Source organism: Podarcis muralis, chromosome 13, assembly GCF_964188315.1.
Source record: "Podarcis muralis chromosome 13, rPodMur119.hap1.1, whole genome shotgun sequence".
NCBI classification, from domain to species: domain Eukaryota; kingdom Metazoa; phylum Chordata; class Lepidosauria; order Squamata; family Lacertidae; genus Podarcis; species Podarcis muralis.
In genome coordinates this window covers 54459776-54474648 of record NC_135667.1, presented here as the reverse complement: position 1 = coordinate 54474648, position 14873 = coordinate 54459776, and the positions used below count along the sequence as shown (strand labels likewise).

Below are 14873 nucleotides of genomic sequence, written 5' to 3'. Positions count from 1 at the left end.
GGTCTCCCCCCCCCCCTTTTATTATATACTCGCCACAGGGAATACACCCCAATAACCAACTTAGCAAGTTTCTTTATGTCATTAAAATTAAATTAGACCATGGAAAGTACATTCAGTAAAAATAAATCGACCTGGGATATACTTATCAAGTAGTATGGAAACATAAATATATGAAAAAGATCAGTGTTCCAAAGTTTGTTTGTTTGTTTATGTCCTCTATATGTTGGCATGGACTCTTCTCATTTGAGTCAAGTGGCTCTCCTCTATTGGCCCCTCAGATGTACCACAACGCCCCCCTCCATGGGAACAGACAATTTGGCACAGTATTGTCACGTATAAAATGTTACAAAAGCTTGGAAAGGAATGGTGGACAAGGGCAAAGATTTGCTAAAATGGTCAAAGAAAGATAGCAAAAATCCTGCTGCTCACCCCCAGATCCTTAGGCATGCCTAAAATAGTCTTGGATTCAGACTATGAAAGTGGGAGGTGATGATCATCAGCGTTGTAATTAATATATGCATTGCACAGTTAACATAAAATTTAGTAGAATCTCAGTTTGCTAATGACATACTCTGGTATAATTGAATTACAACTCCAGGTTTTTGTGTTGGATCCACAGAGTTTCAGATAATACTGGTCTGCCGGTTGTAGTAACTGTGGTTTGCATTGTTTAAAATCCTAATGGAAATATATTTGACCAACTGGGGTTAAAAACACATTCAAGACAATTAATCAAGAGTTTCCAGAAGGAGACATTTTTTTGCCTTCCGTCTGGCATCTGTTAAGATCAGATACTGAGTAGAGATTCTTTAAGTGCATATAGATAGAGTCCTTCAAATGTAAACATTTTGAGCAGCTGGCAACAGAGATTAGCAAACCTTGGATGGGAGAGGAGTAATAGTCTAAATATTCTAAATTTAAATAAAACCAAATCAGGACCTTATTCAAGTACAAGAGGCTTAGAGCACAAAGACTTCTAACTGATCACTTGGGTACTTTGATGTTTAAAATAAAATAAAATTATAATGAATCTCCCACTTCATGTCTTGTCTGTTTCTAAGTTTAGTGGAGCATCTGAGCTGAGTTTAAATTGTCTGAGAGAAATTGTGGTAACATACAGTTTGCCAGAGAAAGACTACATTCAGATGAGATTTGGACTTGTATATAGTCATACCTCATGTTACGTTTGCTTCATGTTACATTTTTTCAGGTTGCGTCCCGCAGCAACCCAGAAGTACCGGAAAGGGTTACTTCCGGGTTTTACCCCTCGCGCATGTGCAGAAACACCAAATTGCGCTGCACACCTGTGCAGATATGGCACTTCAGGTTGCACTCTTTTCATGTTGCGAACGGGCCTCCGGAATGGATCCCGTTCTCAACCAGAGGTACCACTGTACTTCCTCCTTCTCTTGTGTGCAGAAATTAGCAATTTTCAATCCCAGTTTGTGCCAAGATACAGTTTGCTGTTTCATCTGAATTAGTAAACTATGGCTTGTGTATTTTCTGATAACGAGAATCATAAGCCACGATGGTGTGTGATTCTCAGCTCAAGCCTACCGGTGTACCTGCTTAGATGAGACTAAAAGTATATATAGTCCAGAATGCTGTTCTCCCAGTGGTGAACCAGTTGCCTGTAGACATGAGTGCAGTATCACTCACTGAATGGTAGAGTTGGAAGGGACCTCAAGGGTTGTCTAGTCCAACCCCCTGCAATGCAGGAATCTCAGCTAAAGCATCCATGACAGATGGCCATCCAACTTCTTAAAAACCTCCAGTGATGGAGAGTCCACCACCTCCTGAGAGAGACCCTTCCACTGATATTCAGAAGCATACTCCTTTTGATACTGGAAATCATCCAGCCATTGTAATCATTCAGATAGCTGTATCATCCATGAATTTGCTCGATTCCCCTTTAAAGCTGTCCAATCCAGGTAACCCTCTCCTGAATATTTCTGTATCCTACTGCGCATGCTTTTAAAGGGTAGACATTCGTATCACATTTTATCTAGTGAAGTGGATGTTGCCGCTTTCAGTTTTTGCGTCTCCACTTTTCACATGCGTTAATTGTGGCCTTGGCCTGTATCATTCTCAAAGGGTCGGGGTGTTATATCTGCACTGGCCTGTCTTGTGGGATTTGCGGCTAGCTGACTGTGGAAAGCAAGCTTCATTGTGCGTCAGTCATGAAGAAAGGAAATTTAGTATGAATGGAATGAGATATAAGAAGAGATCAAGTGCATACAAAGATATTCACAAGTGGCATTTTTATGTCATGTTTACATTTTAAATATTAAACATGTTCTTCTTGCATGATTTAGAATTAAATTTTTGTTCTTAGAATTCTAACATATTTGCTCAGAGACATTTATCCTTGTCCTTTAAAGGACATGGATGAGTTCTTGGGGACTGAATCCATATTTTTCATGAATTTTTAATGTTTGTAAGATGATAGTGAGGCATGTTTAGAGCATACCAATGAAGGCCCATCTCTGATGGAGTGAAGCTGTAAATGCTGTGATTTTGTAAAGGCCTCCACCAGCTCCCATTAGCTTCTTCCTGTCTCCTTTACGGGACAGCACCCCATTCTGCTCAGGCACAAAGTTTCTGCCTAGGATCCCTTTTGATTTTCCCACCAGGTTTCTAGGGGAGCCCCGAAGTCCAGCACAGAGCAAGACATGTCTCTGTGTATCCAGTTTCCAGCATCAGCCCAGCTCTCACACTCTTGCATACGCAGCTCCCCTTGGCCTGTTGCTCTCCATCCTTGGAGAAGGTGGGATCCAAGCAGGTGAGGGAAGTGAGAAGGTGACTTCCCTCTTCCTGGAGATTTGGCCACATTGTATTAGCTCGGTATAAAGTAAGCAGCACATAAGCAGCACACAAAACACTACCAAAGCATTCTACGTACTAAATCTTATATTAATAATCCAAAAATTGAGAGAGCTATGTATAAGATCTACTACAGAAGCCACAAACAGAAAACTCATTCAAATTGTGCCCAAAAGGAAGACTCCATCTTTAAAGTTCCTTTAGCCAGGCTCCTGTAGATATCAACAGAGGTAAGTTTGATCAAACGAAGTGTCGGTGATGTGACGCACAAGAGTTAGATAAGTCTCATTGATAAGTTATATTGGTCTACTACGAGAATTTGGCAGCATAGGTTCATTTCTTCAACACATTGTATTAACAGCAACATCTAACGCATCTAAAAACACAAGAGGAAATGTTCAAGATGGATTAGTGTGAGGGGGCATTTCCCCCCTCCCAAGATATATATTTTAGGGACCGACTGTGAAATGTCATATTTAAGAGATTTTAATGAGGTTGTGAATTTATTTACTTACAGGGAGTTGCAACAGCTCCATACTCTTCTTCAGTGGATTCACGTTCCTTTACTTTGGGTCCATCACAGTCTTTGGGGAACATCTCAGGAATTACTGGAAGCACCGAAATGAAAAAGAGGAGAGCTCCTCCACCCCCAGTGGGGATTCCTCAGATGCAGGGCGGGGAGACGAGCAGTCCAGAGAAAACACCGAGTCAGGTAAGGACTGTATAACAAAGTGCAAACGGAATCATGAAAACTCAGCAGAATCTATACCTTTCTGGACCCTGATTTGGATTAAGGGCAAGTATCTAAGTGTTTTAAATAAATGAACCTGTTTGCAAAATTTGGCCTAGGGGCATTTACAGCAGCGAGTGCTAGTCTTCATATCATTATTCAGCCTAGAACAGTCATAGGCAAACTCAGCCCTCCAGATGTTTTGGGACTACAACTCCCACCATCCCTGACCACTGGTCCTGTTAGCTAGGGATGATGGGAGTTGTAGTCCCAAAAACATCTGAAGGGCCGAGTTTGCCTATGCCTGGCCAAGAAAATGCTTGAGATTAAGTAGTCAAAACAGAAATGTCTGGAGTATGCTGAAAGGAACTCCTGGGCTTGGAATGTTTTTGTGTTCCTTCCTCCTCTGGTAAGTACACAGCGACCACATGGCACGTTATTTAGGCTTCCCACGGTAGATTCAAACCCCTGCGTCTGTATTTTTGAGTAGCTGGTTCTGAGAGGAAAAGGAAGATCTGAATGAACCTTGTGATCTTTTATGGTGTGTGTGTGTGTCCCATGCTTTTCCTGTGACACACACATTCCTAGGCTACATGAAAACATTATAGGTGGTGAAGGAGATGCAGAGTGGTAGCAGCTCCTTTTACTGTTGAGTTAGATCCTTGGGTTAAATTTTTATCCTGAATCTTCCTCCAGAGGAGTCCTGGGTGGCAAACATGTCCATACTCTAAAACAATTCAATAAAAACTGCTAAAATAGTTAAAAGCAACCTTCTAAAAAACAGGTTAAAACAACCTTCTAAAAACATTAAAACTCTTAAAGGCAATCACCTACGCCGATCAGAAGGTTGGCGGTTCGAATCCCCGTGACGGGGTGAGCTCCCGTTGCTCGGTCCCTGCTCCTGCCAACCTAGCAGTTCGAAAGGACGTCAAAGTGCAAGTAGATAAATAGGTACTGCTCTGGCAGGAAGGTAAACGGCGTTTCCATGTGCTGCTCTGGTTCGCCAGAAGCGGCTTAGTCATGCTGGCCACATGACCTGGAAGCTGTACACCAGCTCCCTCGGCCAGTAAAGTGAGATGAGCGCCGCAACCCCAGAGTCGTCCGCGACTGGACCTAATGGTCAGGGGTTCCTTTACCTTTACCTTTACTATTAAATTCAGGGTTGCCGGGAACAGAACTTTCAGCCATCAAATGCCTGAGTTAAACAGGAGTGTTTTTAGAATTCTCCTGAAAGTCAACAGTGAGGGAGTCTGATGCATCTCGCTAGGGAGGGCATTCCTCAAATGGAGGACCACCACCAAGTAGATCATGCCATGAAGGTGTTTCTCACTTTTCAGACCCCAAAAAGTAAAGTTTCTTTCTTATTAGATCTGGGTACCAGTTTCTCATACCTTCCTAAAATTTAGGACATTGCTTTCATGTTAAGTATTTTAGGTACTCTAAAATGCCCCTCAGTTACAATGTCCTTAGGGAGATGGCGTAAATAAAGTTAATTTCAGAGCACTTTTGCATGATCAAAGTTAGTATAGTGTTTTTATAATATTGTGTCTGATAAGTAAATTCTGTTCCAAAAATAGTTTATACTAGTCAGAATTCCAGAGGGGTATCCATGTTAATTTTTTTGTAGCAAAAATATCAAAGAACTAGCACCCATTTCATTAGACACAGGAGGTGGTATCCCAAGTGGGCAATTAACAACAAGGTGATTCTATAAAAAGCAAAAGTAGTAGCCATGTTGGCCCATGAGAAAAGTTCAAAAATCTTTTAGATCAATATCTTTAGCCTGATTTTGTGATGTTTTGTGTATTTCTGAAACTCTGAGTTGTTATGAAAGCTGAACATGTAGTTATGAAAAGGAAGTTTAGTAGCTTTTCTCTTTGTAATAATTTGCATTGCTGAGGCCTGGATGCAACAGGTCAGGCTAAATGCTATAGATTCCTTATGACTAAAAACAACAACCAGAAACAGGCCAAAGTCTTTTTCTACACACCCCACCTACTAGGAGCTACATTTGCCTTGCTTTTAGTTATGAGAGTATACTTGCAAGCTCCTTCTGTGACAAAAACATTGCTGGATGTGCTTGTATTTAGGTACAGTGTAGTTAAGTCACAGAATCTGGTTTGGCCTAGCTGTTTGTCTGAATGTAGACACCAGAATATATTTACTCCACGTCAACAGAACTAACTCTCCTGAATGAAACTCATAACATGGAAATCAACTCTCAGGGGGAAAGGAAGAAAAGGCACATTATACAGGAAGGAAGCAACAGGGGTACTGTTTGTTTGGAAACACCAACAGACAAAACCTAAAGGTGTGTAGGTTATCCAGTCTGCGAAAATGCCAGCGTGTTCATTTATTTCTTTAGTTTATGGGGATGAACTTGCATTCCATCCCCAAGGAAGAACGTCAATTCCTTATTAATTGACTTCCTTCCATAAAAAGATAAGATGTTTGTTTACAGACGTTTATTTGTGTACAACTGTTACTAACAGGAATATCCTGCAATGGGAGAACATGTTTATTTTCAGAGAGACTCCAGGATTTTTTTTTTTTTAATAGGAAAAGGAAAATATATTTTAAAAAGGGAGAGACAGAAATTCTTTCTCAGTGGAAGTCATTTTCTTAAGAACCAAGAAAAAAATACAGAATAGAAAATTTAAAAATATATATAATAGGCTTCATAAAGCTTTGTACATATTCTGTGACAGGGTAGGTACACATATCAGGAAACTCTTTATCTTGACCCTTAATCTTCCTAAAGTTAGGCATGACTGAGGCTGCAGTAGTATGCACACATTTACTTTGAAATAAGCCCAGTTATCAAAGAAAGTTAAAACTATTTATTTGAAGACCTATTCCAAGCTCTTAATGCATTTCACGTATAACCAGAGGTAGTCTGTCGGGCGGAGTTGAGCTGCAGAGCGGCCCTCCTGGCTCCGTGTTGCTGCAGCTTACCTGGATAAGACTGGAGTGGGGTTGGGCACCTATGAGCCTGGAATTGCACAGGTGAATTGATGGAGCCAATCCAGCCATCCTGCTGGTTAACTGCTAACAGAGAAATATATCTTTAGTTAACAGATGTATTCAGGCATACCTCGGAGATACTGTAGGTTCGGTTGTGTGGCAAAGCCCCAAACCCTCCCCTTTGTTGGAATAAAGACACTTGACACCAGTATTTTAGGTTAATGGGCTAAAAAAGGACACAACTTTATTGGTTACAGACTGTGAGTGGTATTGGCTTGGGCATTGGAACTGAATCACTTATATCTGACTTCTGCCCACCTGCAGGAAGTCTCAGAAGGGTTAAGCACCAGTAGGGGGAGCCCCGGGACACGGGTGGCGCTGTGGGTAAAAGCCTCAGCGCCTAGGGCTTGCCGATCGAAAGGTCGGCGGTTCGAATCCCCGCGGCGGGGTGTGCTTCCGTTGTTCGGTTCCCAGCGCCTGCCAACCTAGCAGTTCGAAAGCACTCCCGGGTGCAAGTAGATAAATAGGGACCGCTTACTAGTGGGAAGGTAAACGGCGTTTCCGTGTGCGGCTCTGGCTCGCCAGAGTAGCTTCGTCACGCTGGCCACGTGACCCGGAAGTGTCTGCGGACAGCGCTGGCTCCCGGCCTCTTGAGTGAGATGGGCGCACAACCCTAGAGTCTGTCAAGACTGGCCCGTACGGGCAGGGGTACCTTTACCTTTACCTTTTAGGGGGAGCCCAGTCGATGAAAACCAACTCGAGCTCCCCCAGGGTCACCGATAGGGGTCGTGCCATGGCCCTAGCCCCCGCCTGGGCTTCGGACAGGTTCATGTCCCCCAGATTCCTTTAACGGAGTTAGGGTTAGGGTTAGGAAGGGTAGGTGATGGCCACTACCTTTGAATTAGGAGGGGTAGGTGATGGCCACTACCTCCCCTCCCCTCCAATCTAATACTCCAATGCCTAAGCGCCAAACCTTTCAAAGTTGTGATGATTTGCTTCCAGGTAGGCTAAAAACCAAATGGCTGGTGCCAGTTTGCCAAGTGGAAAAAATTCCTACCAGGCCCCTTCCACTTTGCCAAGTGGAAAAAATCCCTACAGGCGACCAACCGAGGTCCATAGCAAGGTCAAAGGATAAGAGCCTAATCTTAGGGTGGGAGGGAGCGAGGGATAACTGCGTAAGCGGGAACCAGAAAAAGGGGCAAGTTTCTGTCCGTGGGCTGCCTAAATAGAGCATGCCACACACCCTGCCACCCAGATTGGTCGGCCTGGGGGCGTGACACGGAGGCTAGCCACACCCCCACACACGGGGCAGGCTCATCTCCAGCCCACAATTCCATTTCCCTGCGAAAGGAAATGGCTTTCCAGACCACCACAGTAGAGTCAATATCACACAATGAAGCGAGTCGCACAATATACTTGGTTTCCCAGTACATATACAAGTTATGTTTACACTGTAGGCTTTTAAGTGTGCAGTAGCATTATAATACAATGGACATACCATACTTTTAAAATAAGAACCTGACCATTAGGTCCAGTCGTGACCGACTCTGGGGTTGCAGCGCTCATCTCGCTTTATTGGCTGAAGGAACCGGTGTACAGCTTCCGGGTCATGTGACCAGCATGACTAAGCCGCTTCTGGTGAACCAGAGCAGCGCACGGAAACGCCGTTTACCTTCCCGCCAGAGCGGTGCCTATTTATCTACTTGCACTTTGATGTGCTTTCGAACTGCTAGGTTGGCAGGAGCAGGGACCGAGCAACAGGAGCTCACCCCGTAGTGGGGATTCGAACCACCGACCTTCTGATCGGCAAGTCCTAGGCTCTGTGGTTTAACACAAAGTGCCACCTGTGTCCCTTAATTTTAAAATACATTATGGTTAAAATATGCTAACAATAATTTGAGCCTTCAGTGAGTCGTAATATCTTCATAAGGAGCAGCAGGGGCTCCTTCAGTCCTTCAATTTGTAAAAAGACACAATATCTGCAAAGTGCAGTAAAGCAAAGGTTTGCATGGATGTTTGGGAAAACATCTGCTGCTTCAGGACCGTATTTCCTCATGGGCAAAGTCAATGGCAAGCAGTGGCTTGGGCAACAGATGTGAATCTTACATTTATATAGCAGGCTACATTCCAGCCATAGAAAGAGGAAAAACACTTTTAAATGCCAGAAAAATTAGGAGGGATACGTAGAGGAAGGGAAGGGAAGAAGGAAGGAAGGAACTCTGGTGGCATGGAAAAATAGAGCAGTTTCAGGAAGCAGAGGGGCTGCATACAATGAGATCGGGAGCCATGTGGCCGCTGGGCCACAGGTTGTCCACCTGTGCTGTAAAGATTTGATTTTTCTTAAAACATAAAATAAAAGTGTAATGCTTTGGCATTAATATAGTGCCATTAAAACTTATTTGGAAGTGAGTTTTTCCTTTCTTTCACTCTTCTTCTATTAATTAGAGAGGATAGGATTCTATGAGCCACTGTGCTAAGGCTGTCTTTTTTAGATTAAATAAAGAAACACGTTCTCTTTCCTTGACAAAACCAGAAGAGTCCCAGCTGGCAGAGGGAACATCTTCTATATGTATTCATATACATTCAGTAAATTTCAGCTGTCACTTGTGACTTGTCTTTCCTTTGTGACAATGAATTTGGTTCTATTATGCGTGAGTGTCATTTATACATAGATAAACGTTAGTTTTCTTTACAAAATAGAAAGCTGAGGCTAGATGACTCCTGTGGTCCCTTCTAACTCTACAATTCTTTGATTCTATGATTTATATTAATTTATTTGATTTGATTTATCGATGTGATTTATATTATTTATCGGCTGTTCTTCAAGCACGAGTCTCAGGGCAGCTTATAGTAAAACAACTCACACACAAGCATGTCTAGGCTGCAGTTATGAACAAGCTTCAATCCTGTTTGTGTTCTGATTGTCAACCAAGCAAAAGTGAGATGGTCGTTTTGTGAAGAGGATAGCTAGGGATCGCTAACAAAGCTGTCTCAGCATTCTTGCAAAAACTATACTTCTCAGTTTTTGTTGTACAAAGTCATATTACATCTGCCCTTCAAGGGCTGCGCTGCTTATGGACTTGTTTCCAGGCACAGCTCAAAGTAGTTGTGATGAACTTTAAAGCCTTAATTGCCTTAGGTTCAAGCTACTGTATTGTTATTGTTATTATTTATTTATTAGTAGTACCGTATTTTTCGCCCCATAGGACGCACCGGCCCATAGGACGCATCAAGTTTTTTTCCCCCCCAGGTGCTTGTGGGGCCAGCAGCGGGGAGAAGCGCTCTTCTCCCCGCCGCCCGCCTTCAGACCAGGTCCGGGGACAGCGGGAAGACGCGCTGCGCCTCCCCACTGTCCCCGGAGCTTGCAGGGCTGGCGGCGGGGTCTCCCCACCGTCAGCCTCCAAACCACTTCGGGAGACAGTGGGATGGCGGCGTTCCGCCTCCCTCTGTCCCCCAACCTTGTGGGGCTGGCGCTGGGGCTCTCCTGAAGCCTGGAGAGCGAGAGGGGTCGGTGCACACCGACCCCTCTCGCTCTTCAGGCTTCAGCGAAAGCCTGCATTCGCCCCATAGGACGCACACACATTTCCCCTTCATTTTTGGAGGGGAAAAAGTGCGTCCTATAGGGTGAAAAATACGGTAGTAGTAGTAGTACCCCACCCATCTGACTGGGTTGCCCCATCCACTCTGGGCGGCTTCTAACATAAAAACATAATAAAACATTACACTTTAAAAAGTTTCCCTATACAGCGCTGCCTTCAGATGTCTTGTAAAGGTTATATAGTTACTCATCTCCTTGACATCTGATAGGAGAGCATTCCACAGGGTGGGGCACCACCACCAAGAAGGCCCTCTGCTTGGTTCTCTGTAGCCTCGCAATTGAGGGAACTGCCAGAAGGCCCTCAGTGCTGGTTCTCAGTCTCCAGGCTGAACGGTGGTGGTGGAGACGCTCCAGGTATACAAGGCCAAGGCTGTTTAGGGCTTTAAATTTCGGCACCAGCACTTCGGGACCACCTCTTTCTATAGCGCTCTGCCTATATCGTAAGATCTGGCAGAAGGGCTCTTCTCCATATTCCAGCTATGGTAGAGACTAGAGAAAGGGCCTTCTATGTGGCAGTACCTAAACTGTGAAATTCTTTGGCCCAAGAGAATCGGTCAGTCTCCCTTCTTTTATAGTGTTTCACCATATGGCAAAAATCTGATGCTGCTTTGGCACCTGGAACTTATCTGTGTTTTTACCATTTTATAGTAAAAATAAATAAGTAATATTATGGTTGGTTTTATTTGTTAGCTGCCCTGAGTAGAACATAGGCTGGAATTTTGTATATAAATGAATAAAAGCAAATAAATTACAGTTAGGAGTAGTTTCAAATGGTTTAGAGTACAGTGTTACTCTGCAACAAATTCCTTAGTGAACTTCTCCTCAATGGCCTCACTGGGCCCTCCGTTATGTATATTAGCAAGTAAGAACTAAGTCCCATTTTGCAACTGACTGCAAGATGTCAGTTCATATTATTATTTTTACAGCACCATCAATGTTGCTTCTTCAATGGAAACTGACTTAGGCTTCCTATCCTGAAGGAGCTTAAAATAACTGGGAGCTAGACTGGAAAACTTTGCAGAAGGAAATGTGCATCCTGAGCCATCGCTTGCTCCAAATGGGAGAAACTGATTCACAGCATCCTGCCTCAAAAAGGAGAAAAAACCCCTATTCTTACTCACAGGAGAGTATTAGATGCACGAGAGATGCCATTCAACGTGGAGGGAACAAAGGAAATGTGTTACGCGAGAAAGGTTAAGATGATATGTCACACAAGACCTTGCAGTCAAAGGAAACTTCCCTTCCTTTCTGAAGGAAGACAAAAACAAACGCAAGTCTCCTGATCGTGTTTTCTGATTTAGGTGTCAAGGAGATAACTAATCTTAACCCGCCCATCCTTTTTGCTGACAAAATATTTCCACTGGAAAGTGTTCCCTACAATGAAGTGTTCACAACATTGATCCAAAGTCAGAAGTTACAGCAGAACAAAAAAGCAAAATATGTAAAACCAAGGCTTACAACCACCAGCGTTCTCCTGCTAAGCATGTGGTCCTAAAATTACAGAGTTGTAAAGGACCCCCAAGGATCATCTAGTCCAGGCATAGGCAAACTCGGCCCTCCAGATGTGTTGAGACTACAATTCCGATCATCCCTGACCACTGGTCCTCTTAGCTAGGGATGATGGGAGTTGTAGTCCCAAAACATCTGGAGGGCCGAGTTTGCCTATGCCTGATCTAGTCCAACCCCCAGCAATGCAGGAATCTCAACTAAAGCATCCATGGCAGGTGTCCCTCCAACCTCTGCTTAAAAACCTCCAAGGAAGGAGAGACCACAACCTTCTGAGGAAGTCCATTCCACTGTCAAACGGCTCTTACTGTCAGAAAGTTCTTCCTGATGTTTAGTCGGAATCTCCTTTCTTGTAGCTTGGTTCCAGTCCTACCTTCCAGAGGAGAAGAAAACAAGCTTGCTGCATCTTCCATGTGGCAGCCCTTAAGATATTGGAAGATGGCTATCATATCTCCTCTCTGTCTCCTGTCTCCTGTGAAGTGATTTCTGAGTGTAAGCTCAGGATACGTTCTGGTTAAAACACCATTAAATTCTCTAGGATGGATGTCTTCTTTCTGTAGGTCTAATCCATAATCATACACATACTTTCTGCCTATCCTGAGGTTCATCGTCATTGTTGCACCACCAGTGGCAATTTATACGGTTGCAAATATTAAATTAATATTTTCCAACTCATTCGAGCCCTTCCTCTGATAATTCTTTATGCTGTTTTTTTCTTCTTCAGCTTATCAAAGATGTTTCTTCCTCATGTGAGTAGGAGCTGGAGAGGGAATGCAGAGGTTCGGCTGTAAGAGGCCCAGAACCTGTAAAAGGCTCTGAGCATTCATTCAGAAAATAAGCAAGCATCTAGCTTTTTTAGAATGAAAGCTGTGCAACAAAATGGGCACACACCATTTGAAGCAAATGCTTTGTGAGGTATGAGCACTTTTCAGTGTTTTAGCCAGTAAGTGAAGTCTTAGCTCTGATTGACAAGTGCCAGGACTTTTTTTCAGTGGGAACTCACCAGAACTCAGTTCTGGCACCTCTCGGTCACTAACAAGTTCACTGTGAGTTTCGGCACCTCTTTTTCTAGAAAAACAGCACCGATGAGAGCTAGGCATGAATTCTGAGTTATACACATATTGGAAAAGAACCCAAAACAGCACCAACATAACCCAGGAACTCCTTTCTCCATACAACAAAAATGGAGACTTCCTGGTTCATTTTGAAGCTGTGTTTGGCCTTCCTTGGTTTGCATGTGACTGTTTTTTCCTCTGAGATTTTTTACGAAGGGATTTTAGTGTACCTGTACCGAGGCAATAGCATGTCCACTCAAAAGCAAAAGGCAGTAGCAAAGACAAAAGTTTGTCCTCTCTCAGATATGTTTACTTTCATGCAGAAAAGGTTTAAGGCTTGGTCTTGTCTGTTGGCAAAAGGATCGAAGTCACAGCCTTGAATTCACTATGCGTATAAGAAAACCTTTTTAGTTTCCCCTGCCCCCTAATGCCAGAAATGTATTATGACTTTTACAATAGTACAGTTTCTTATGGTAGTTACCGTAGTTTATGGAGCAGCTGCCAGGTGTTTTATCAAACCTCTCTTTGGTACCTCTCTTGGGAATAAGACCATAAAGTACCATCTGGCTGAGATCAAGATACAAGTGCTTGACCTCCACATACAGTCCCCGTCAAGCCCTTCATTCAGAGCTGACAAGATGATCAGAACCTGAACATACTGTTCTGTGCAGCTTTGTAATTTGGCAGCATAAAAATGTTCTGCAAATAAACCAAAGTCCACCAGGCTTTTCAGGCGTGTAGGCCATACTAAGATTTTAGTAGAGCTGCACTTTTCTGAAAGCAGATAATATTGCATGAGAAGCAGAAGACACAAAAGTTTTTGAATCCCTTGTAAGGGTTTCCCAGACTGTTCCGGACAAGGTAATATAAACTGCCTTCTCAAGAACAAAGAAAGGATTTTGAAAAACTTAAGAGCTCTGTGGTGACTTTCAGAGGTTTCCTTCCATATATCACACCATCAGTTGTCATCTGTAGGTTTGGAAAGAACTGAAGTAAACGGTCATTAGGAGAAGTTAAACCATTAAGAGATAACATCATGAACTTGCATCCAAAAAGTGCCTAAGTTGAAATGGAAGAATACCCATCAATTGTGAATGGCACGTATATTTAAAAGGTGGGATTTTCACCAGCAAAAGTGTTAGCAGGAACATACTTTTCTCCAAAATCCAACTTATAATGTACATGCACCATTCACAATTAATGAATGTTACCTGTGTGTTTTGCCATTTAAATCCAGGTGTGCTGTTTATACCAGAGTCCCAAAAAACTGAACTGTGAATTGGCCTTCAAACTCCTAGACCAGGGGTCAGCAACCTTTTTCAGCCATGGGCCCGTCCACCGTCCCTCAGACCATGTGGTGGGCCAGACTATATATATTTTTTGGGGGGGGATGAATGAATTCCTATGCCCCACAAATAACCCAGAGATGCATTTTAAATAAAAGCACACATTCGACTCATGTAAAAACACGGCACGGGCCGGATTTAGAAGGCAATTGGGCCGCATCCGGCCCCCGGGCCTTAGGTTGCCCACCCCGTCCTAGAATGTTTCCCAATGCAGAAACATGCCCTGTTGCTGTTGTGATGCTGACATACTGCTTTTCCCCTTAAGAAGACTAGCTGCCACTGAAGCAACAGGACTGGCTGGATGGGCATCTAACAGGGATGCTGCTGTTGAGTCTTGCATTGTAGGTCCTGTAGTATTAAAGAAGCATGCTGCTAAACCTGTGCCTAATACTCTATTTTAAAAGTGCTTGCAAATCGACAGGGATGCATGAGCATCTAGGGTGTATCAGTATAGTAATACTCATTATGAATGAAGTTTCATTAATTTACACACTCACGTCCTAGGAGAACTTAGCAAATAACGATGAATGAAATCTAACATAGGGGGTGTGATCTGGTTGTGGCAGCCCCCTGGCACAGCAGCCATTCCATGAGCAGGGACCCTGTTCTTGCAACCAAATCCAAAGGGTGTCTTACACGGGCAAAAGTGGTGTGCATCGTTTACCTGTTGTATTCAGGATTTTTTATTGTTGCATTTGTGTAATAATAATAATAGCTTGCAGAACAGTGCCAAATCTCCCACTTTTCATGCCAACATTACATTGGATCTCAGTGCACTGTTGAATCTTCCAGTGCCAGGATTTGGTCTGAAGGCACAGGATGCAAAAGCTTTTCTGAAGCTGAGCAGTTCT

General features: G+C 43.4%; 1 protein-coding gene across 2 annotated transcripts in view; it reads left to right on the top strand.

Moving 5' to 3' along the window:
- COBL (cordon-bleu WH2 repeat protein) overlaps positions 1–14873 on the top strand; it is a 73216-nt gene that overhangs the window by 43799 nt on the left and 14544 nt on the right. For both annotated transcript variants that reach the window (XM_028701807.2, XM_077917628.1), the window contains one exon: positions 3341–3535. In XM_028701807.2, coding sequence (XP_028557640.2) covers positions 3341–3535 — 195 coding nt within the window. The remainder of the gene's footprint in view (positions 1–3340; positions 3536–14873) is intronic.